The 25,751-nt window shown below is 34.4% G+C and overlaps 2 protein-coding genes across 2 annotated transcripts in view; one reads left to right on the plus strand and one right to left on the minus strand.

Moving 5' to 3' along the window:
• The first annotated feature begins 15,422 nt into the window (after window positions 1-15,422).
• Window positions 15,423-19,781, plus strand: LOC107464380 (uncharacterized). The gene has a single exon (XM_016083305.1). It carries the CDS (start codon window positions 15,423-15,425, stop codon window positions 19,779-19,781), a length of 4,359 nt encoding a protein of 1,452 aa, XP_015938791.1.
• A 4,855-nt stretch (window positions 19,782-24,636) lies between these two features.
• LOC107464540 (uncharacterized) overlaps window positions 24,637-25,751 on the minus strand; it is a gene marked incomplete in the record, with an annotated part of 1,330 nt that continues 215 nt past the window's right edge. Inside the window, 1 exon segment of the mRNA XM_016083467.3 lies at window positions 24,637-25,751. Within this exon segment, the coding sequence (XP_015938953.1) occupies window positions 24,797-25,711 (915 nt within the window).

Below are 25,751 nucleotides of genomic sequence, written 5' to 3' on the forward strand. Positions count from 1 at the left end.
TCTCTATTAGAACAAGATATCGTACTTGGTGTTAGCTTGGTCGAGGGACAGAAGGCTTCGAAGAACAGGTGTTAAGGATTGAGATATCTTTTACCCTCTTTAAAATTATAACAACTCATCGGTGTCTTGTTTCTCCTGCATGTGTGACTGGATTTTATTTTTTTGTTTTTTCTTATTGTGTGATGTCTGGTTTAAGATTTGGTTATCCCCTAGTTTAGTTAGGGTATGACTAGCCTTGTTTAGGTTTGGTCTTTTATTTGTTTGTGTGTAGCCTTTTCTCTTAAAAGTTGGTTCAGCATAGAACTATCCAAAAAAAAACCTATGAACGTATATCAAAACTCACGACTCTTATGACAAATCCATGAAATTAATTATTTAATCATCATCATATCCGATAGTTGATCCTTTAATAATAACAATAGCAAGAACGATAATAATAATAAAAATGAAATACTCGTCAATATAATTTGTAGTATTAGTACAGAGATAATATTCAATTTGGTTCTTAAATTTGTACGCAAGTTTTAATTTAGTCTCTGAAATTTTAATTACTTCTATTTAGTCTCCAAATTTTGCGAGTGTGACTCATGTTAGTTCCTAGAATAATCTTCGACGCATAGACTTTAATAGAATGCTAACGTGGCAGCTGGATGCCATGTTGAACTCTTTAAAACAACGTCGTTTTTGTTTTGGCACTCAAATAGTTAGAAAACAATATCGTAAGTGGTGTTTATTGAAAAATTTTCTCTCAAAATAAGTGATCCAACGTTGTTTTTGGGCTATTTGAGCGCCAAAATAAAAACAACATCGTTTTACAAGTCCTAGCGTGATATTTGGCTGTCTATATCGGCGCTCTAATAACGTTTGTGCGCAAAAAATTATTCCAAAGACTAATGTGAATCATGTTGATAAAATCTGGGGACTAAATAAAAGTAGTTAAAAATTTAAAAACTAAATTAAAATTTGTGTATATATTCAAAGATCAATTTAAGTATTAACTCATTAGTATATGTTTATGGAAATTTTTTTTACCACCGCTAAAAATAAATTAGTGACTGCTAAAAATGTTGTTTTAATAGTCAATAACTCAATGTGAAATGATGAATACATTAAGTCTAATTCAATAGAATATAAGATGAATTTAGATTATTTAGAGTAAAAACATTAATTATTATTAATTTTATCATTTTTATAAAATATGTATTTTACTATCTTAATTTAAAAATAATCAACTTCTCACTTTATTAATTTATCAAATTTTTTACTTTAAATTATTTTGATCCATATAAGAGTTTGTTTTCTAATAATACTTTTTAAGGTTAGTAATTGAAAAAAAAGTTTTATAAAAAGTATAAAATTTATATATTATTAAAATTGTTATTAATACTAAATGTAAACTACTAAAATGGTACTCAAAAGTTTATATCATTAATAAAAAAAATCTTAAAAAATAGTAATTACAAATAAACTTTCGAAAAATTTAAAAACGTGACAAAAAATTATATATTAAATATATATTCTAAAAAAGACTTTAAAAATTAGCTTTTGATGTAAATTTTACAATCATTATTAAAAAAATAAAATCTTCTTTTAAAATTTGATAATTTTATATCAAGTAATTTTTTTTAATTTTATTGTGAATTAATTACCACATTTTTTCAAAAAAGAAAAAAAGAAAAATTTTGAGATCAAATTTTATTTCGAATTTTTTGTGTGTACTTTTTAAATATTTATTCAAATGTTGGCACAAAAATTCATATCAATTAGTTAAACCATTTGTTAAATACAAAATTTTTTCACTTGCAAAAAATATAATAATTATCAGTTATTTTTGTCATATTTTTAAATTATTTAAAAGATATTTAGTCGATAACATCTTTTAAAAATATTTTTATCCGTGATTAAATCTTTTATATATCAAATTAGTAGTTAACCTTACAGAATTTATTTTTCTTATGGACAGTGTGTTGGTGTTTTGGCCAAATATTGGAGAGTGGGGTGTTTTGTCGGTATGTGGAGGTCACGGTCAACACGCGGAGAGCGTGGTACCGCTGTGCTGCAGAAGCGTGTCAGCATCCCAGCAACACGCAGGGGGCGTGTTGGAGCAGGCATGGCAGAGTTCCGCGAATTTCCAATGTTTTGCAGCAACACAGGGTGGGCATGTTGGAAGCTGTCTGCATGCAGGAGACAACTCCTCCACCCCGGTAAGTTGCAAACCTTGCTCTATAAAAAGAGAACCCCCCTCTCTCCCAGTATATGCATTAGAGGGTGTTAGTAGTGTTAGTATTACAGAGAAGGGTGGTGGAGCATTTTCGTTAGAGAAAAGAAGGGGTTTTGGGGAAAGAATGAAGAAGGGGGGTTTCGGGGAAAAAGAGAGCCCCCCATACATCTTGCATTTTGCGTAGAATGTCTGTGACTCAGACTCATACACATCGTAGTCAACTCCTCTAGAGATAGTGTAACTTCTAATGGCTGCGACGACCGACTTTCTAGAATTGTATTCCATTCCAATCTGGAACTTTCTGTCCTCAGGATCAGCAACGCCTACAGAAAGCAGAAATCATCATTCATTAATCAATCCAAAGTTTAAATTAACAAAAACGTATTATTCAGTCATCACGTACCTATGATTGCATATTCAAGAAATTCCGGTGCATGCATGGCGTCGAGATCCAACTCACGCATAAAAGGTGGCACATTTATCGGTTGACTGCTCGAGGGATGAACCACAACATTCTCCGCTGCTATCTCAACTCCCACGTCACCATCCTCGTCTTCGTCGCCAACTTCATAAGTGGCTTCGAAGTCCTCTTTGTTGTTTATTCATTCCTTCATACACTGCATATCTATCATCCTCTATATCTAAATCATTTTGTATCCCTTCTGCCTCTACAGTTTCAAACTCAACATACAGCTCAATCTGTGGCTGTCGCATCTGAGTCTACCGGTGAATTTGAAACATATTCTGCATACTCGCTTCGTCAGTGATTGGTATGGTATCAAACTATATTAGTCCACCAAAAATTACAAACGGATTCCGGTACAGAATTCTGCTCACTGTAATTAACATACCGTTTTCCATACTTTGACAGAGACCGTTCTAAAACTCCATAAACGTTATGGTGCATGAAACCACAAACGAAAACGGATTCTGACACACAAACCTCACTCTCTCATGAGTATTCCGTATTATCTCACCATTGCGATACACCACCAGGTTTGCGGTATCCTCCATTACACTACCAACATACTCAAAGAATGCTCAAAGCACACTCTTATTCGGAATAAAAATGGTACCGAGCTCGGCCTTATATAGAGGGGAGCATTCAACACGCTCCCCACGTGTTGCCTACCTCAACCAACCACGCTTTGCCACGTGTCAACACGTCCCCTGCATGCTGACTCACCACGCCCACCACGTGCTTGAAGCTTCACCCAATCATGCGTCGCCACGTGGCGTGCTGCCTCACCATGCCCTCCACATACTGCATGGTTCATCCAACCAGTTTTCTCCACGTGTCCTCCACGTCTCCCATGTAGTGCTAGTAACACACCCCCTACATATTAGACCTGTCATCTGACACGTCCATCCAAGTGTAAATACACTAAATTCTTCCATTTCCAGCCAAAATACCACCTTTACTCCATAACTAAATTATTTAGCCTTAACCTTAATACTAACTTTAACAAGTGACTTTTGTTAAATCCATAAATATACCCATTAAATGTCAAAGGTGTTTTTTCCCTTTTATATATCATCAATAGACAGATTGCACGCATTAGCTAGGTAATAATGAGCATATATAAATAATTATCAGCGGCATAAAAGAACATTATCCTTTTGGGGAAAAAAAAAAGGAAAAGTTATCCTTTCAATTTTCAGGCTCTGGTTTGATCCTTCATAAACTTTATGTCTTTTCATGGCCGTTCAATAAGATAAACTCCATCTTTGTGTACGACAGCCTGTAATTACAACCCAAAGTGTTCCCATTGTTTCCAAGTAACTAAAAAAAATTAATTAAAAGATAATATATTCAGACAATATTTTTATTTAGATGCATCAATTTTTAATTAATTAAAAACTAAAAGAAATCATTATTGTTAAAAAACAAATAGTAATTATGTAAATAGATTTTTTTAATTTTTTCTCTATTATTATTTATAAAATATAATTTTCACTATACACTATTTAAATAAAACAAAAAATATGTAAAAAGAAATATTAAAAAGTATAAAATCACATTTGAATTATATCAATTGAAAGTATTAGACAATGTTTTTCAAGTACTATGAAATTAGTATTGACAATAAACAAAAAGTTATTGTTTTAGATTAAATAAGATTTTAAGAATACAAAAATACATCTTTAAAAAAATTAAAGTTAAAATTGTTAAATATATAAAGTTTTTGTTATATAAGAATTTGTTATTTTTGGGTTCTTATAGTAATTTTATTAACAAAAATCTATTAAAAAAAACATGTTACTTGAATATGATTAAAAATCATATAGTAATGAATCATTGGAATAAAAAAATATAAAAATTATATTCACACTAATAATATAAGTTTATAAAGAATATAAATATATAATCAAACTAAATTCACATTTATAATTATTGCGAGATCAGAACTCATCTCTTTTAATTTTAAGTCGTAAACTCCATACCACAGATTTTGAGAATTCTATCATTGCTAATTTGTTTGGTAATGGATTTTTATTAAGTGTTTTTTTGTTGTTATGAATTGTTGGTGTGTTTTCAATAAATATGAAGAATTCTTTTTTTAAATATCAATTCACAAATCAAAGGTTTAAAATTGTAGGAAAGAGAAAACGTAGCGTCCAGTTTAAAAGTTAATGAATTTAAATTTGGGTGATGAAAACATCGAATTCTCAGTATTGTGTGAGCAGAATTTAATTTTTAAGTTTTGAGCAAATCGAGGAGTCGGATTTGTGGTTACAAAAATTCAAAAATCTGAAAATCTAAATCGGTGGATCAGAATTGTGGATTTAAAAAATTTTAAATTAAGATATGCATATATGAGGATCCGATTTAATTTGTAATGTATATATAACTCGACCAGTTTTATAAGACAAACTTTATCTTCTTCAATTTATCTTTTGCTTTTTTTTTCTTCCATTTCACTTTGTTATGTTTTAATTATTGTGAAGGAGAGTGACTGAGTGATCCTAGTTTAAAAAAAAATGGAGGATAGGATTATGCTAAAATTATATTATGATGGTCAAATCTTATTATAAATATATGAGAAAATGAGATTTATGTGCGAAAATTCATGTGATGTTATTATTTGAACAGTTAAAAAGTGTTACTTGAGAGAGAATAAATTTTTTTTTATCAAAGATGATATCGAGTATTTTGTATTGGCATCTTGTATTAATTTTGGTGGGTTTGTTCATTTTCAAATGAAGTATGTCACCAACAACGCAAGTATGCAAGAGATATTTTCAATCTACTATGAAACTCAATTGCATGTGTCATTTATTGAGTTGTACATTAACTTCGAATAATCAGAAACCGATCAAAATATCGAATGGAGAGGTTACAATAGTGACGGTAAAGATGAGTTCGAAAGCAACTATAAGGTTACTAATCTAAATGGAGACGATGATGAAGTTGATGACACCATGAAAGCAGATGTGGCAAAGGTAATAAATGCATTAGCAAACTAACATTCATTTGAAGAGCCCTCTTTTATACGCGCGTTGAATCTAGAGGCTATGTATACACCTAATTGTGAGTATGTAATTTAGAGTACTATACGATGGCTTTATAAGATAAAAATAGTTAAATATGGTATAAAATAGTATGATAATTATTAGATTCTTTATGCAATGAGTGATGACTAATTATATTTGTAGAATAAAATAAAATGGTATTAGATATTTATTTGGGTTAAGTACTTTTTTTTGTTTCTAAAGTTTTGGATCAAAATCAAAATCATTTATAACATTTTTTTCTTATTAAAATCATTCTCAATATTACAAAACGTTATATAATCGTCATTTTTCTAATTTTTGGACCCTTCATCTTAATCCCATTATTTACCCTCATTTCTTCTTTTTCTTTCAACAACACAAATAGAGAAGAGGGAGAGTAAGAAACGAAGAAAAGAACATAGGGAGGGGTGGAGAACGAAGAGGGAAAAGAAGAGAAGAAGAGGAAGAAGAAGGCGTCGCCGGCGAGAAAGGGCACAATTGCTGACGTTCTCTTTCGGTGTCGACTCAATCCCGTTCTGACTCTCCTTCGGCGCCGACTCCTTCTCCGTCGCGCTCTTTCTCTCGCAGCGCCGTCCTGCGTTCTTCCTCTCTCGCAGCGCCGCGTCTCCATTCTGCCTTCTGCAGTGTTGCGCCTCTGTTCTGCCTCCTTACCATGTCGCGCCTCCTTCCAGATCTATTCTACTTCCTGTTCTGCTTTTCTGTTTCTCTACTCTGTTTCCTGGAGCTCACCTTGTTCCAGTTTTATTCATGTAGCTAGCTTTTTTTTCTCTTCTGTGACTAAATTTGTGTCATTAATTATTTGAAAAAAAATTATTTAATTTTTAATTTGGCATGAAATTTTTAGTTACAGATGGTTTTATTGTTGCTGAATTTGTGTTGTTCTTGTTGTTATTGTTTTTGTTGATTTTGAATCTGAAATCATAGTTGATGATTATTGAATTGTTGTTTGATCTGAAATTTTTGTTAATTCATTTTGTGGTTATTGCTGTTGGTGCGCCTATATTGGAAGCTAGTGAATTTTTTAAGTATAAAAAAAGGAGAGAAGGTTCAGTTGAGAAGGAAAGGGTTGGAGATAATAGGTGGAATGGTAATGGTTTAGGATGATAAACTGGTAATAGAGAGACAAAAAGGTGTGATGGTGATAGTGGTAACAGTGATGGTGATAAAGAAAAAAAGGAGAAGGAAGAATTCGGCAACTGTGTTAGTGGTGAGAGTAAGTGAAAAAGGGTTAAGGTGGTTATTTTTATTAGGGATAAAATTGTCCAAAAAATATTTTTTTGTGTGAAAAAACAATTTTATAATATTTTATAACGTTAAGAATGATATTAATAGAAAAAAAAAAGTAAGAGACGATTTTAATTTTGAGTCAAGATATTAAGAACAAAAAAATTCTTAACCCTATTTAGTTAGTATAATTTTATACTTATTTAATTGATTTTGTATGTGTAATTTTTTATTTTTTATATTTAAAATATACATATTATATATGTATTTTTATAATTATTATTTTAAAGTTTTAAAATTGTGAGTATATATTATATATTTTTATATATGTGTATTTATAATATGTTATATGGATATTGTATATTTATATATTTTTATATTTTTACATACTATATTATATTTATATATTTATACGTTTAGATAAATATATACATATATAATATAAGTATGTACTATATATTTATATATTTAAAAAAAAAGTCACGAAACAGTGACAAATTTTAATGAATCACTGATTTAGATTTATCAACAAATAAAATTAATCTAAACAATAATATATGACACTTCATATATTTTTTGGTGACAACTCGATTATTTAAGTGCAATTCGTCTTTTAGATTTTTAATTCAAGCCATCTTAATATATAACTTTTTCTACAATCATTGATTTTCAGTGCAATTCTAATTAATGTACGTATTTAGCTTTCATGACCTCGTGATTAGTTATAATTATTTCTGTCACAAAAAGATTATCTATCAAAATATTTAGAATTAGAATCATATCTTTTAAAATAACAGTACACTCACCAATCAAAAAATTAAAGGTACGAATATCGAAATACTATTTTTTTATTAAAGCTATTACCAAAATCAACTGAATTTGGATCACTACAATTTGAGATATGTTATAAAATCTAGTAGCCCACAAAAAAAACTCGATAATAAAATTGTATGCATCCGGTGAATTCATATGAAATAAGCCTCAAGATTGTATATTCTACAAAACATAGACAAATAATAATTTAATTTGTCTAAATTAATTAATTATATATAAGTCAAACATTTATAACTAACATGAATATTGTAAAAACTACTTCAACCACTATACTAAACTAACTAGTCTAATTAATAAAATTACCCACTAAATTAATTTTAACTTAATTATCATTATAACTAATTTTGTTACACATACATACATCAAAGTAAAATAATTAATTATACTTCTGTATAAACCCTAAGTATTTCCATTAGCTTAATTATTAACATTATAGCAATAATTAATTTTAATCTCTAACAAATAACATTAAGTATTTATCCAAATTGGTCCCCAAAAAATTTTGAAGTGGACGTTTTGGTCCCCAACAAAATTTAATTATGTAATTAGTCCCTAATTTTTGTAAATGTCCATCATTTAGTCCTTCTGTTAGTTTCCTCTGTAAAACCTTAACGGTGGAATCCAACGTGTCATGTTAATGTGTTGAGTCAGCTGTTAAACGCCACATAGGATGAAAGACAAAATGGTCCCTAGAAATACAACTACAAATTTATTCTTGTATGATACCCTAAATCCTAAAACAACAGTGTGAAGGTCATAATCATCGTCTTGTGCTACTCTAAAAACGTGTAACCATGGCAATTGGAGGAAATTCAGCAAGTTCTTATCGTCAACGAGTTATTAGAGGTAGCGGAGATGGTAGTGCTAGCAGTGCTTCAGGTGGCCCCAAATTTGGAATTGTAAGAGGGGAGAATTCAAGATACCACTGTGGAGCTTATGCCATTGTTGTGGAATCTGGAATAGATAAGAACCCAAGAAGACCTTTCTTTAGTTGTCCTTATTATAGGGTAAGAAACATTGGGTATGGTATCTTCTTTATGCATTGTAAAATTCATGGGTTAACTTTGATTTTGTGTGTTTTTTCCTTCAATGTAGGAGAATCTTTCACACTGTGAATTTTTTATATGGTTTGACAAAGTTTTTTTCCCATGAAATGCAAGGTAGCCAGCATAATGTTGTACTGGAAGAGAGGGTGAAGAAGTTGAAAGATTTGGTAGATGAATTAGAGAAGAAGACTAGGAATATAAATAAAAGGAGGGAGTGGAGCAGTCAATGAAAAAATGTGTTCTTTTTTATGCTAGGTTTTTTTTGTTTGTATTTTTGTAGGAAAGATATAGTTTAATAGGAAAAGAAGGGAATTAAGAGCTTATTATGTATAGATATATTGTAATTGAATAATTGATCAAAGTGTAATTACTAATATTATAGTCTGTCAGAATTGTGTAATGAAATTTTCTTTGCCCAATATTAGAATCATATGCATTCACAAAAATAATGTTTCAAAAACCTGATTTAATACAAATCACATCACTCATAATTATTAAAATAGTCTAATAACCATAATTTCATATATTTGAAATCAAGCATCAAAGTTCTGAATATTCCAACAAAAAAACTTACTCCTAGCTAGTTTATATCTATTGCTAGCATCAAAGAAACATTCCAAAAACATAGTTTAAAGTTGCATAAATGCACTACATAACCATAATCTATTACAAAAGGGTGTTAATAAACTAAACAACATAAGTACAATCAACATGATATCACAAAGCAATATCATTTCTTCTTTTGGAGGTTGAGTCCTGGTGTAGGCATGAACTTGAATATTCTGGCAGCAGTTCCAGAGCTTGTAGCAGCAACTGTTTTCGGAGAGTCCTTTCAAGTGACATCCGTCCAACCCAATCAGTGGTCTGCCAGCCTTAAACCCCCTTTTACACCCCTCCAGACAAATATACAGTTTGCTAAACAATGGCGGTGAACCAGAAATTGTGGGAGTTGTTTCCAGCAATGCAGTGCTATTAGGATTGCTTCTGTGTATTTCAGTGAGATAATCTCTCAACTTTCCATACTGAGCCCTCTCATTCCCAACATACCTTTCCCTAGCAACCCTTAAAGTTCTATAAATCATCTTGTCACTGCACGCCACATTAAAGTCTATCTTAATATGATCAAAAGCTTCTCCATGAGTCATGTGAGGTTGGGTCAATAATCTCTTCTCTAATTTATCAGCCACCCATTTCTGATCAGCCATGTTAAACCCGAATTCCCTAGCACAAGTATGTTTAGGCTCATACGTCTTAATCTGGTAGCACCCTCTAACACTATTCCAGGCATAATAAATCAGCCAAGGACATTCATTATCATCACTGTTAGAGACAATAGCAGTTCCATTCCCTCCAGAGTTAACTGCTTCTGTAGCATCAGTCTCTTTTCTTTTAGCCTTACATTTAGCCTTGAACTTTGCTTTTGCAATCATAGCCTTCTCTTCCCCACTTGCACACTTGCATATAACTCTTCTATTATCATTTTTAACATAAAAAATCCTCCTTCCTTCAGCAATAGTATAGTCCTTTAAGGCATGCTTGAATTGCTCCAATGTGGCAAACTCCATGTTCAATTGGAGCTGAACATCACCAAAGTCTGCTTTCTCATTGAATTTGGGCCAATCAAAATTATCTCCCTTATTGTCTGATGATTGAGGTGTATCAAATCCCTCTGACTCAAATCCTAAGCCATCAGACTCATCACTAAAGATGTCATCCCCTTTCTCTGCTATACCCAGTCCAACACCAAATTCTGACCCACCAACAGTAGGACTAGGCCTAACAGTAGGAGTAGACCTATTAGTAGGAGTAGGCCCAACAGTTATATTGGACCCATATTTGTCATTGGACCTAGTAGTCTATTTAGGCCCACCTTTCTTCCTTGTATTATTCCTTTTTTCAACAGCTATCTTCCTTACATTATCCTTTTTTCCAACAGCTTTCTTCTTACCCTTCTTATCTCTTTTGCCACCTTTTCTCTTTGTTTTCTTCATGAGTCCTTCATCTTCAAAGCTATCATAGCTATCATCAGTGTCATCCTCAAATCCTAGAGGTGGAGGTTTATACGCATCGTCTTCAACACTTTCATAACTATCATAGCTATCGTTGTCAGAAATTGGTTCATCAGACAAGCCCTCGGCCTCACTATGCTCATCGGTATCATCGCCATCATCAAAATCAACATCTTCCATAATTGGAAGATCAAAGAACAGACACAATTCGTCCGTCTCTCTGTCCTCCCTCTTTTTGTCACACATCTCTCTAATTTTCTTGTCTCCATATATAGGATGTAGGCCTGCTTCATAATTAGGAGCTGTTGGGTCATACCAATACATCTTTTTGTATGCATGGTAGCCAAGTTCTTCAAACATTTTCTTCAAATCAAAATAATTCACTAAATTGAGATCCAAAGGAGGAAATCTCTCTACATTCCCATTAATGTAAAGTAGTTCATCCTTGTTATCTTTGACAAAATTCTCCCCATGTTGAAAGACAGGGATAACCCAATCAGTCATCTGCAATCCATAAACATGGAATAAAATGTCAAAACCAGAACACAAACTTATACAGAGCGATTTCATATTAAACAACAACTGCTCAAACTTTAATTTTTTAATTGTGATAACTATATTAATTAATGTATAAAGTGTATTTACCACAAAATATTGAATCTTTTTAATGTTAAACTCATATATGCATGTATTACGTCACTTATCAGTAACTAATTTTCATAGTAATAAAGAACTTAAAAACAGTTTTCTCAGTAACTAATTTTTACTACCAGAAACAGATACACAAGGTAAACACATTCAAACAATTGCAACGATGATCAACTATACCATCCGCATCATAATAGAGAAGAGATATACTAATCTGACCGGTGAAGACCGATAGACCGACAAAACCTTCTTCTACAATAACTTCGTCTGGTACAAATTTTTAAGTCAACAATGTCAGTGAGGTCGTCGGAAGACTGATTACCGATTCACGTGGTGGTGGCTTTTTTTTGTAAAACCTAGGGGAAGAGAGGGTGTTGGTTGTAATTTCGTTTTGGAGGAGGAAGACAAAAATGGACTTTTAAAGTGGTGTTTAGCATCATTCAGAATAGGGACCAATTCGTCTTGATTGAACATGTGGCACTTAACGGCTGACTCATCACCTGAACGTGACACGTTGGACTCCACTGTTAGAATTTCACGGAAAAAACTAACAAAAGGTCTAAAATGACAGACGTTTACAAAAATTGGGGACTAATTATATAATTAAATTTTGTTGGGGACCAAAATGTCCACTTCAAAATTCCTTGAGGACCAATTTGAATAAATATTCTTAAAATTACTACAAAAATATAACCATTTATTTTCATTAGCATTTTAACTTTATCACTAATCCTAATATTACCGAAAACTTAAAATTCAAAATGTTATCTATTCTATTACATACAAATCTGATTAATAAATTAAACTAACCATTCTAATTTATATTCTCATACAATCTAAAATAATTAATCAAATAATTGTCCACAAATCACGCATTAAACTCTATTAATTTAGTAACATTGCTTAATTAAATCGTTATGCACTAACACTAAATAAAACTAGCAAATATTCTAATATGTATTATTATCAATAAAATTATCCATTAAACTCAATAGTAATTGCTATTATTTTCTAACAAATAGAATTAACAAACTATAAAATAAATCTAAATTTATTATAAATATATATATATAACTAATTTTATATCTACACAAAATATTTTAATACTACCATTTAATCTATAAATAACACTAAATCTACAAAATTATTATGTTCATATTTAAATAAAAAAAATTAAAATAAATACTTACATAATTTAACTGACTAAAATAGTTAACAATGTAAAATTTAGGATGATCAATTTCTTTAATTTATTTTCTTAGACATTATGATTTTGGTTAACAAAATTTTGGTGTTCTGAAAGTATAAAAGTTGATAAGATAAAAGGTTTGAAGAAGAAAATGAAAGTGAGAGAGATCACCTTTGAGGGAGAGAAGAAAGAGCGGAGACTTGCATTCCCAACAAAATAGCATGCATGCGCGATATGTGTTGTTGACTACAAAATTGAGGATTCGATTTGTATATCAATCTCTGATTGTTAGATTTTTTCTAATTCAATCCTATCCGTCAGATTTAGATTTGACACAAAATTGAGGCTCAGTTTTATGGATCTATTCTCCTTTGTCCGATCTTTCTAAATTTAAACTTGGTCATTGGATAGACTCGAATCTGATCCTCAGATTTGAGTCAATAACAACCTTTCGATTTATGGCAATCCTAAATCAAACTCTTTAATTTGTTAATAGCCGTCTTCCACACCCCTAAATAACCCACAAAATCTCAATAACATGGGTAACACTATTGTTTCCTCACTATGAAAATTAAAAATTGTCTATTATCACTATGGTAGTTGTCTTATGTAATAGAAGGTCATGGCTCAAACATGGGCGCAAAACAAACAGGGGCTCAATAACTTTAAGGTATATCTCATCAATTCATACGTAGTCATGTTTAAAAGAGAGACTGAGACTGAGAAACTAAAACTAAGAGATAAAAATTGAGATATAGTAGAGACTAAATAAAGCTTCTGTATTATGTTTGATGTAAAATATACTGGACTAAACTATGTCCCAGTATTATATTTGATTTATGATAAATATAAAAATTGAGAAGTAAATTTAAAATTTAAAAAGTTGAATGAACATATTTTTTAAAAAAAATGTTATTAAAATTTCAATTTTCGTCTTTAAAAATTTTTCTCTCTTATATTTCCACTTTTTAAAAATGCTAAAGATATTAAAATTTTGTGTACTTCTAATTTCTAATTATCAAATATAATATTTAATTCCAATTTTTTAATTTCAGTTTTAATTTAAAAAACAAACACTATTTAACAAGTCTCATATCATAATCAACCTGAATTCCATCAATCATCATCTTGTAGTTTTGAGATAATCCCCTTCGAAAATGATCAAAGTATGAATAAAAATACAAAAATAAAATGACAATTTTTTAATAGTTGACTTTTAGTATTCAATAAAAAATTAATTATTTTATTATAAAATATTATTTATTTTTTTATAAAAATAATTTGATTATGCGATGATTAATTTAATTATGTTGTTAAAAAAATATTGAATAAATATAAATATCATAAATATATAATAATTAATTTCTAGTATTTATACAACATATTTCAAAAATAATAGTAATGAGTCATGTTTTAAAATTCTTATCCCCTTATTGAGCATATTGTATTCACATACAAATTTTTAAATGTTAGAATAGCACATAAAATATTTAACAGAAAAAAAAAACAAAAGTTGAGACGCCAAAACTAAATAAATGAATACTCAAATACTATTCGTTAATTAGTAAGGGAAAAAAATATCTTAAAGTGACAATATTAATAAAGTAATGATATGACCAGTAAACATCGGTTACACATTATAACTCGGTTACACTTGAGACCCGATCATAACCGACGATTTCATAATGGCCATGAATGGTCCTAAACCAATAACGTCGGATTCACAATTAATCTTCTTCCTAGACGTTATACCTCAAGAAAAACGGCCAACCTTTCCCGTTAATATAAAGCAGACGAAAGACCAAAAGGAGGTATGTCACTTTTTCAAAAGTACAACCTATTATTCACCCAATTCTGACTTGAGCGTCGGAGTGCCTTTGCAGGTACTCTCCCCCGCCGATCATTCACCACCGACGTATACCTTGCTTCACTTTGGAAGTCGGCCGACCTCAGTAGAAGACGAGCTATACCTCGGGAGAATCAGGCAAGAACATTTGGTGCCCACCGTGGGGCCGAATAACTTTGAAATACCATTCACAAAGGTCCCAAAACACCCTTAAAATACACCCATGGCTGACGCTCCTCCCCCTACCCCATCTGAGCTCCTGCGGATGGTGACCGAGCTTCAACAAGCAAATCAACAAATGGCGGAGGAAAATCGAAGAATGCAAGATCAAATTGCGCAATTAGTTAATGCTCGGCTGGAGCACAACAATGATCATCATAACCGAGAAGAAAATCATGAACGTCGATCAATGCCAACCCATGTTTCTGAAACACCCCAACGGGAAGAAGAGGAGGCCCACCAAACAGAAGAGGCCCAACCAGAGGCTGAGGAAGAAGAGCGCGACAATTCTGCCGGCCCGTTTACGGCCGACATCATGAATTTCCAACTTCCCAGACAGTTCACCCTGCCAACAACTCTGACCCCATACGATGGATTAGGAGATCCAAAGCAGCATATTAAAAAATTCCGATCTATTATGATCGTTAACGGTGCATCTGACCCTATTTTGTGCAGTTTTTTTCCATCCTTTTTAGATGGTCCTACACTTGACTGGTTTTGCTCTTTGCCTGCAGATTCAATATCGCATTTTCAGGAATTGGCGAAGCAGTTCGAAGATCACTTTGCAGCATCTGCAATATACCTGCACGATTCTGACTACCTGACGACCATCAAACAGGGCCCATAAGAGAGCCTGAAGGACTATATTACTCGTTTCACAAAGGTCGCAATGAGGATCCCCGACCTTCATCCTGAAGTCCATCTCCATGCAATTAAGAGCGGCCTTCGTCCGGGCAAATTTCAGGAGACAATAGCTGTGAGCAAGCCGAAAACTTTGGCAGAATTCCGTGAAAAGGCCAAGGGACAGATAAATGTTGAAGAGCTTCGGCAAGCCCGCAAAACAGAAAAGTCAGTCGCTGTCAAGGATGATGATAAACCTCGGGATAATAAGAAAACCTTCAAGCCCGTCCCCTGGTATGAGTCATACACAGTCTTCAACGCAAAGAGGGATGACATTATCAAAGAAATACTTAACTCCAAATTAATCAAACCCCCTCGTAAAGCCGGCGCCTACCCAGAATCCAAAACTGTTGATAAATCCAAATTCTGTACTTTTCATCAAAAGCACGGTCACACAACTGATGAATGTGTGATCGCCAAAGACCTCCTGGAACGCCTCGCAAGACAAGGTCACCTCGATAAGTTTATCGCAGGATGCATGCAGAAGACTGTAACCTCGGCCTCCGGCCCCTCAACAGCAAGCCCCTCATCAAAAGAAAAGGACAAGGCACCCACCCAACCAAGAGGAATCATCAATTGTATCTCAGGAGGATATGCAGGAGGCGGACATACAAGCTCGGCTCGAAAAAGAACCTATAGAGCCATGTTGGCAGTTACAGATGTCCCTAAAATTCCTCAGCCGACTCACGATTTCCCAGAAATGACTTTCTGTTCAACCGACTTTAATCATACAGATGTGAATTATGACAATCCAGTGGTAATTTCTGTTCAGTTAGGAGACCTAATAGTCCGCAAAGTACTCCTCGACCCCGGAAGTAGCGCAGATGTGTTATTCTTTACCACATTTGAGAAAATGAAGCTGAGTAACAACATTTTGCAACCATACCATGGAGATTTGGTCGGATTTTCCAGAGAACGCGTCCCCGTTCTCGGTTCCGTGTGGTTACAAACCACACTTGGTGAGCAACCATTATTTAAGACACAAGACATTCAATATCTTGTTGTTGACTGTTTTAGTCCTTATAATCTTATACTAGGTAGACCATTTTTAAATCGATTTGCGGCAATTGTATCTACAGTTCATCTTTGCGGGAAGTTTCCTGTGCAGGATAATTTAGTAGCAACCATCCACGGAGACCTCCATGAAGCTCGGCAATGCTACAACACAAGTTTGAAACCTATCAAAAGGAGCTACATAGCACAGGTCAACTCCATACAGCCCGACCAGCCGAGGTTGGCAGAAATAGATCCAAGAGCCGATTTTGAAGATCGACCTATGCCAAACGAGGACTTAACAAAGGTTCTCCTAACGGAAGATCCCATGAAATTCACCTTTGTTGGAACATCAACAAACACCGAGGAAAGAGAAGCACTTGTAACATTTCTGCGTGAAAATGCCGATTTATTTGCTTGGACCCCTGCAGATATGCCCGGAATACATCCCTCCGTTATCACACATAAGTTAGCAATCAATTTAGGGGCTCGCCCAATCTCACAAAGGAAAAGAAACCTCGGGACAGAGAAGTGCCTTGCATGCCTTGCCGAGGTTAAAAAGCTCATTGCCGCCAATTTCATCCGCGAAATCAGGTTCACAACATGGCTCACTAATGTTGTCATGGTAAAAAAGAGTAACGGTAAATGGCGCATGTGCGTCGATTTCACTGATTTAAACAAAGCATGCTCTAAAGATTCTTATCCTTTACCTTGCATTGACAATTTGGTAGACAACTCCTGTGGTTTTGGTTCCTTAAGTTTTATGGACGCATATTCTGGTTATAACCAAATTCTTATGCACCCATCTGATCAAGAGAAAACCGCTTTTATAACTGAATATGGAAATCATTGCTATAATGTTATGCCTTTTGGTTTAAAGAATGCAGGAGCGACGTATCAGCGTTTAATGAATAAGGTCTTCCAGAACCAAATTGGTCGGAACATAGAAGTGTACGTCGACAATATGGTCGCCAAGACAATGGTCGGAAAGTCTTACATCAACGACCTAACGGAGATCTTCGCGCAAATCCAACAATATAATATGAGACTAAACCCTGAAAAATGTGCTTTCGGTGTTCGCGGAGGCAAATTCCTCGGATTCATACTTACCAGCCGAGGAATAGAAACAAACCCCGATAAATGTCGGGCGATAATTGATATGAAAAGTCCAACAACACTGAAGGAGGTCCAACGGCTAACAGGCCGGCTCGCAGCTTTATCAAGATTCCTACCCTATTTGGCCTTAAAATCTTATCATTTTTTCCAATGCTTAAAGAGGAGCACAAAACATTTTAAATGGACTGAAAGCTGTGAAGCTGCATTCCAAAATTTAAAACAATTTCTTTCCAAACCTCCTGTTTTACAAATACCAAAACCCAATGAGCCATTATCTATATACTTGTCTATTACTGATGTGGCAATTAGTTCTGTCCTTTTAACAGATACAGAGAAAGGTCACCAGCCGATCTATTTTGTAAGTAAGTCCCTACAAGGTGCCGCGCTTCGTTACCCAAGGTTGGAAAAACTTGCATTGGCCTTAGTCTTCTCCTCAAGACGACTCCGACCATACTTTCAGGGGCACACCATCGTCGTCAGAACCGAACAACCTCTTCGGCAGATTCTTTCAAAACCAGAATTAGCAGGCCGACTTATCAAATGGGCCATTGAGCTTTCAGAATTTGATATTCAATACCAACCGAGAGGATCCGTCAGATCTCAATACTTATCTGATTTTGTAGCCGAACTTACCCAACCATTGCAAGAAGAAGAAAACTCGGACTGGAACTTGTTTGTAGATGGAGCTTCAAACCCCCAAGGGTCAGGAGCAGGGATATTGTTAGAAAGTCCTGAAGGTATAATCCTCGAGCATTCTCTCTGGTTCTCTTTCAAAGCAAGCAATAACCAGGTCGAGTACGAGGCCCTCATCGCTGGGCTCAGGTTAGCAATTGATTTACAAATCACCAGCTTAAAAGTTTATTGTGATTCCCTGTTAGTGGTTCAACAAGTGAATCAGGTTTGTCAGACTAAAGATCAAATTTTATCAAAATACTTAGACATTATTCAAAACTTGAAGAACAGTTTCTCAAAGATAGAAATTCACCACATTCCTAGGGAACAGAACAATAGGGCTGAAATCCTATCAAAGTTAGCTACTACACAAGCACACACAGCGACACTACTCCAATCAACTTTAGATAAGCCGAGCATACATGCTCTGATCATTTTAAACACTTTATGTAAAGACAGTTGGCAGCTACCTTATATGCAGTACTTAAAATGCGGTTCTGTCCCGGATGAAGTTTCAGATAAGAAAGGATTCCGACGACAAGCCTCTTTTTTCACATTAATCAATAACGTTTTATATAGGCGGGGATTTTTCCGACCACTTCTGAAATGCTTAGACAGGAAAGAAGCCGATATTGTGTTGGCCGAGGCTCATGAAGGAATATGTGGGATACACTCGGGAGCAAGAAGCCTGTCACAGAAAATACTTCGAGCTGGTTTTTACTGGCCGACCATATGGGAGGATAGCAGGAAGAAAGTCAAAGCTTGTGACAAATGTCAAAAGCACGCACCATCCATCAACATTCCGGCCGAACAACTTCATCAGTCAGTAATAAGTTGGCCATTCAATCAGTGGGGGATTGACATCCTCGGCCCCTTCCCCACTGTACCCAGGCAAATGAAGTATTTGGTAGTAGCTATTGATTATTTCAGCAAATGGATCGAAGCACAACCCTTAGCAAGAATAACATCATCCCAGATGATATCTTTTGTTTGGAAATATATCATATGCCGATATGGAATTCCGAGACATATTATCACCGACAATGGTCGGCAGTTTACCGACCATAACTTTAAACTCTTCTTGCAGAACCTAAAGATAAACCAACACTTCTCATCCATGGAACACCCACAATCTAATGGCTTGGCTGAGGCTGCCAACAAAGTTCTCTTGCACGCCTTGAGAAAAAAGCTCGACAAAGCTAAGGGACTCTGGGCCGAGCTGGTTCCAGAAATATTATGGTCATACAACACTACGGTACAAACGTCGACTAAGGAAACACCATTCCGCTTGGTATATGGGTCTGAAGCGATGATCCCTTTGGAAATTTCACAACAATCCTTGAGGACACAGGTAGAGAATCATGATCAAGCTCGACACGCTGAGTTAGATTTAGTAGAAGAAGTTCGAAGTACAGCAGCTCTCCGACACCGAGCTTTACAGCAACAACTTGGCCGGCGATATGCAAAAAAGGTGCTACCAAGATCCTTCAACATTGGCGGTCCGGTGTTAAGAAAAACTGAAGACGCTCGCCGACCATCTGCCCATGGGAAGTTTGCCGCGACATAGGATGGCCCTTATCGCATACTAGAAACCCTCGGAAGAGGAGCTTACAGGCTAGAGCAACTGGACGGTACTAAGATCCCAAATACATGGAATGTCAGTTCTTTAAAGCAATACTTCAGTTGAAACAAAGCAGAGTGCTGGTACTCTTTTTCCTCACTTGAGATTTTTCCCAAAAGGGTTTTGTTCAAGGAGGTTTTAACGAGGCCAGCCTACCCGAATTAAGATTGTAAGGTACTGCTTTGAACAAAATTTAAATGCATCTATAAACACTTTTAACATGTTCTGTTTAAACAAATTTATATTATGACTAAATATCATGGGGAGTTTGTTATCAAATTACTCCTTTTACAGACCAATACATCATCAAAATACAGTCCCAACCCCCCTAACGGGTATCAGACAAAGTAATTAGGATCATTCAAAACCTAATTACACAGATTAATAACACAAAATAAACAGTCATGGACATTGGTTATCCAAAACAAAAGCAAAACCGCTAAAATGCTACACAGATCAGCTACTTAATTAAGTTATCACCACCCTCTTCAATCACTTCTTCGTCATCTACAAGCTGGCCATCACGAACTACTTTACTCGGATCCATATCCACAAAATCAGCATCAGGCATTAGACACTTTGCCTGTGTCACAGCACGATCAAACCCTTCAGCAAAAGCATCAAGAATGTCAACCTCTCTACTTGCTTCGAATTCCTTCATCTGTACGGTAAGCTCAATAACTCGCTTGTTTATGTCTTCAACATCGCTATTCTTCTTTTTTAACAGTTCAGCATCCTTCTCGCGACTCTCTTTTTCAACCTTTAATTCCTTTTCCAAATTAGAAAAATTTTTCTGCAATTCGGTTAAGGCTAATTCCTTAGCAGATAGTTGCTCCTTTAGAACGCCGACCTGTTCAGCCTCAGTAACCATTTTCTTATGCCTTTTTTCCTGGCTGCGGCCAATACAAGCCAATCGAAAGCCCAACACCTGAGATTTAAATAATCAACTATTAAAGAGCTTACAATATAAATGTTTAACCAGGATAAGTAGTTAGAGTAAGTTCACCTGAAGAAACTGGTCAACCCCGACATCCCCGACCTCTTCCACCCGAGCTATATCAAAAACACTTTGCACAACTTCGTCTGCAATGACGTTGAACGGAAAACCTCGGTCCCAAAGAGATGACCCATCTCCATTGTTGTCGAAAACGTGAAGCTTCTCCTGTTTTGTACTAAAACTGGACAAGTCATCGAGTTGAATAACACCTTCCTTGCCTTGTTCTCCTGCAGTTGCAGTCATCTCTGTCTTTCTTTTTTTAAATACAATCCCTTTCTTTCTTGGGAGGGGCTGGTCAAGTTCTCCCCCAACATCCATTTTTTCCGCATTCGAGGAGGAACCTTCAAAATTCTTGGACTTAAATCGAGCCCTAAGAGTAGAAGCGGTAACTCCAGGAAACTTTCCACCTGCCACAGAAACAACAATAACGTTGTCAGAATAATAAACATTTAATTTAATGAAAACCAAAACAAAGCCATACCCTGATGACCTCACCAAGGTAATCTACCACAGCCGACTTATTATCCTCCCAAGGAAGCAACTCCGACACAGATATCAATCCCCCCTTAGATACCATTTCAATCAGAAAAGATATAATACACTCGTTCCGTCCAGATATCATTTCGGGACCCAAAATGTGTTGAGGTTGACAACACCAATACAAAGGAAATTTTTCCCCAAGATTTTCGTCCATATAGAAAGGAAAATCCTCATCCACTGACTTAACTTTCAGAAACATTTCTTTAAAATTTTTGAAGGAAGATTTATACAATTTGAAAATAGAAAAGCCAGGTGTACTGTTCAAGTTTACCCACAGTCCCTTCCATACCCCTTTTGCTTGAAATAATGAAAAGAAAAGTTCCAAATCTGGTTCAATCTCCAGGAATTCCATCAAAATCTGAAAACACCTTATGAATGCCCAACTATTAGGATGAACTTGTGATGGAGCACAGTTCAATTGTTTCAGAATATCACATTCGAGCTGGCTAAAGGGGAGTCGAACCCTCAATTCCTCTAACACACAACTATACATAAAAAATTTTTCAAAATCCTTTCTCCTATGAAAAACACGATCAGAGCGGTTGCATGGCAGTAATTCCAAACGGAAACCAGATTTCACTAGGCTAGCTACATTAACCTCACTAACACTATCCCTATCAACAAACAAAGAAGCCCTTATTTTCACATCATCATCAACCCAGTCATACGACTCGCCATTATCAAACTTAGGCAACGATTTTCCTTTCTTCTCACTCATGGCTTCTGATGAACTCAGAAAAAGGGAAGAAGGGATTAGACGAAAAGAAGGGATATTGCTACTAACCTTTGGTGCTCATGGTATTTAAAAGCTTCTGAAAATAAAAACTTCCAAAGTAATAATAAGAGCCAAAATACTAAACCGTTCAGTTACTTAAAGCCTCCTCAATTTATGATAAAAATCAAAACCATTAAATGAGGTACACTACCAACGGTTAAAACTAAGATTTAGAACTCGCACCTATCTAGAAAAAAATAATAAAACAATAATTAAAGGTTTTACACCTATCGAGACTTGGGTAATAATTACAATAGCTAATCTCTTCAGTTACCTACCATTAACTTTAAAGAGAGCTATGTTGACCTGGGGGCACAGTGTATCGAGCTTACTCACTCATTATAAAAGCTCAACCTATCTCTTTAAAAGTCAGGTCAAGTTTGGGGGCTGTGATATGACCAGTAAACATCGGTTACACATTATAGCTCGGTTACACTTGAGACCCGATCATAACCGACGATTTCATAATGGCCATGAATGGTCCTAAACCAATAACGTCGGATTCACAATTAATCCTCTTCCTAGACATTATACCTCAAGGAAAACGGCCGACCTTTCCCGTTAATATAAAGCAGACGAAAGACCAAAAGGAGGTATGTCACTTTTTCAAAAGTACAATCTATTATTCACTCAATTCTGACTTGAGCGTCGGAGTGCCTTTACAGGTACTCTCCCCCGCCGATCATTCACCACCGACGTATACCTTGCTTCACTTAGGAAGTCGGCCGACCTCAGTAGAAGACGAACTATACCTCGGGAGAATCAGGCAAGAACAAGTAATAAGGTAATATTTTAATTATTTTTAAATTTTTAATATTTATTATTTTTGAGTTCTACTATCTTAATTCAAAAATAATTAATGATATATTTTTTTTAAAATGATAATATAATTTTAGGGGAGTCGGCTCCATTAATAAAAGTATATATAAATACGAATGATCTAAATATCTAATTAAATTTTATCTGACTTGAATATATTGAGTAATATATTTGATGGATAATCAGATTTAATAGAATAAAATTTAGTTATACTCATTTTTAATTGATTTAGGTATTGAATTTAGATTTAATTATTTTGTTGGTTTCTTATAGTTTTACTATATTTTTACTTAAGTTTTTATATATTTTTTTAATTAGATTTTTATACTACTTTTAATTTTATAATTAGGTCCTTTCTAGTATAAAAAATATTAAAAATAATTGAATATTTTTATATAAATTAAAAATATTTATAATTAAAAATCTAACCAGATCTTTGATCGTATGTATTTCGAAAAAAATATTCTGTTAATTTTAAAGTTTTTGATGAAAAAGACTTGTTTACAAAATTAAAAATAATATAAAATTCAACTAAAAAGATATATAAAAACTTAATTAAAAATTAAATTTAGCTAATATATATTCTAGAGACACATGATAAACTTACTACTAGTAAAAAATTTTAAATATTTTTATTTAATGAATACAAAACAAAAATATTGAAAACTTAATTTTTTTTATATATTTAATAAAAAAAATTTATTTTATAATCTTAACATGTGTCTTTAAAATATATAATAGATAAATCCTTACAAATTTAATAAAACTATAGAGATTAATAAAATAATTAAATCTTAAATTTTTTTAAATCTTTTACGATATTTCTTAAGCTGACAAAACAAAAACTAATTTATCAAATTTATTGTTGACCAATAAATTACTTCATATATAGTACAAAATTTAAACATCTAATATTTATTTAAATAAACTAATAAACTAATTACTAAACTAATTTATCTGATTATTTTAAATCTTGAAGTTATGATAGTGAAATACGATCGTGTCTACCCGTATACATTCCTAAATTGATCAGAACTCTGTTATTCCAAATCCAATCCCAATGACAATTGACTCAAATGGTCCCACGCTTTTGTCCGTCCAAAATGAACGGTGTCGAGTTTCAAAATCAGAAAAATCCAAAAGTTGCATGTTTCTCCGAGTCCAACATGGGTTACCTGCAATTCCTCACAGACAAAGACACTGCACGCTGTTTATTTGCCGCTAATAGTCAAATAAAATAAGTCACCAACAAAACTTACACGTAAATTATTAATTAAAAATTAATTAATCATTTAAAATATTTAATTATATTATTATTTAATAATTTTCTACTATCATGTAAATATTCATCTTATCCAATAGTGTTATCTTTTGCGAAAAGACAATATTGTTAATAACTCCAAATTCGAGAAGATTGAATTTTTCTACATATAACCTTTTGATAATTAGAAATACAACTTATACACCTAAAAATCACTTAATCAATTTGTATAAATTATAATTATCTTATTAAAACTAAACTAAATATTATTACAACTGGAAGAAAACAAAATTGATTCGCAAATAGAACTTCAGAAACCATGATCTTATTTAATAGGCTGTAGAAGACAATTTAGCATTCAAGAGAACCGAATGAATCAAAATCTTATTTCATTTTATTAAATATATGAAACAAGGCTCAAAGACTTTGCAGATCATTGAGGGAAAAAAAGGAAAATCAAAAAGAAAAAGCCTGATTTACAAAGTCGATCTAACAGCGCGATAATGCCAAATCTGAACATCCGAAAAAAAAAGAAAAATAATATTAAATTATTAATAACAAAATTGTGATTAGTCGACAAAAACACCGCCGCGTCTGGCTTCCAAAACGGCGTCGTTGAATCCAACGAACCTGCATTTAGCACCGGTCACTCCATCAACAACCGCGGGAACCGGGTTTCCATGAACCGGATTCGTCGTCCTTTTATACGGACCGAACCACTTTTCCTGCATGAACCGGTTCTTTCTCCAAGGTGGCACGGAGAGCCCCTTGCTCCTGAAACACCGTTTCGCAGCTTCGCACAACGCCAAAACGGTGCGTTTCAGCTCTTCTGCTGTCCCAACGAATATTCTGGGAACATTGCTCAGAACTTCAGAGTAACTATTACTAGCCCTTGCGATCTCAAACTGAACGGCGAAATCGAGATCCACGAAGTACCTGTTCTTCCGCCACGTGGACGGTCCAGATTGCACCACGTCGATGAACTCGTAGTTCCCCGCTGTGACCACTCCGGAGGAAGAATCCCATCTTGTCTTGCATATCGCTGCATTGTGCCCTCTCTCACGCAAAAACGACAACACGCTTCGTCGAAACGACGATGCGTTTTGCTCCCTCATAAACGCGAACCTCTCACTGGCTTCAAGAACGTGCGAGTGGAGCAACGCTCTGTAAGGATCGCTCACATTGTTCGTTGCGGTTAACATGAGCGCTTCCACCACCGAGTCCATGCATTCGGAGACTGAGTCGACTCGCTCCGAGTCGAACTCGTCACCTACTGACTCGTCCTCGTTTCCGTTGTCCTCGAGGAAATTATGCACGAGCTCGGAGAGACACGGAGAGTTCTCGTCGCAGTCGCCGTCGCCGGTGCCGGAATGTTCGCTCCCGCTGCTGTCATAGCTCAATTTCCGGTAATCGCCGCCAACAAGGCGAGCTTTGGCTTCGTCGTCGAACGGATCAGTGACTCGTTTTCTCCTTACAAACACCATATCTACAATTTAAAATGAATAAAATCTTTAAAAACCAGCT

Source organism: Arachis duranensis, chromosome 9 (genome assembly GCF_000817695.3).
Source record: "Arachis duranensis cultivar V14167 chromosome 9, aradu.V14167.gnm2.J7QH, whole genome shotgun sequence".
Lineage (NCBI taxonomy): Eukaryota > Viridiplantae > Streptophyta > Magnoliopsida > Fabales > Fabaceae > Arachis > Arachis duranensis.

Bases quoted from the DNA above. Each gene is read 5' to 3' on its own strand.
- LOC107464380 (XM_016083305.1), top strand. From the start codon at position 15,423: ATGAGGATCCCCGACCTTCATCCTGAAGTCCATCTCCATGCAATTAAG.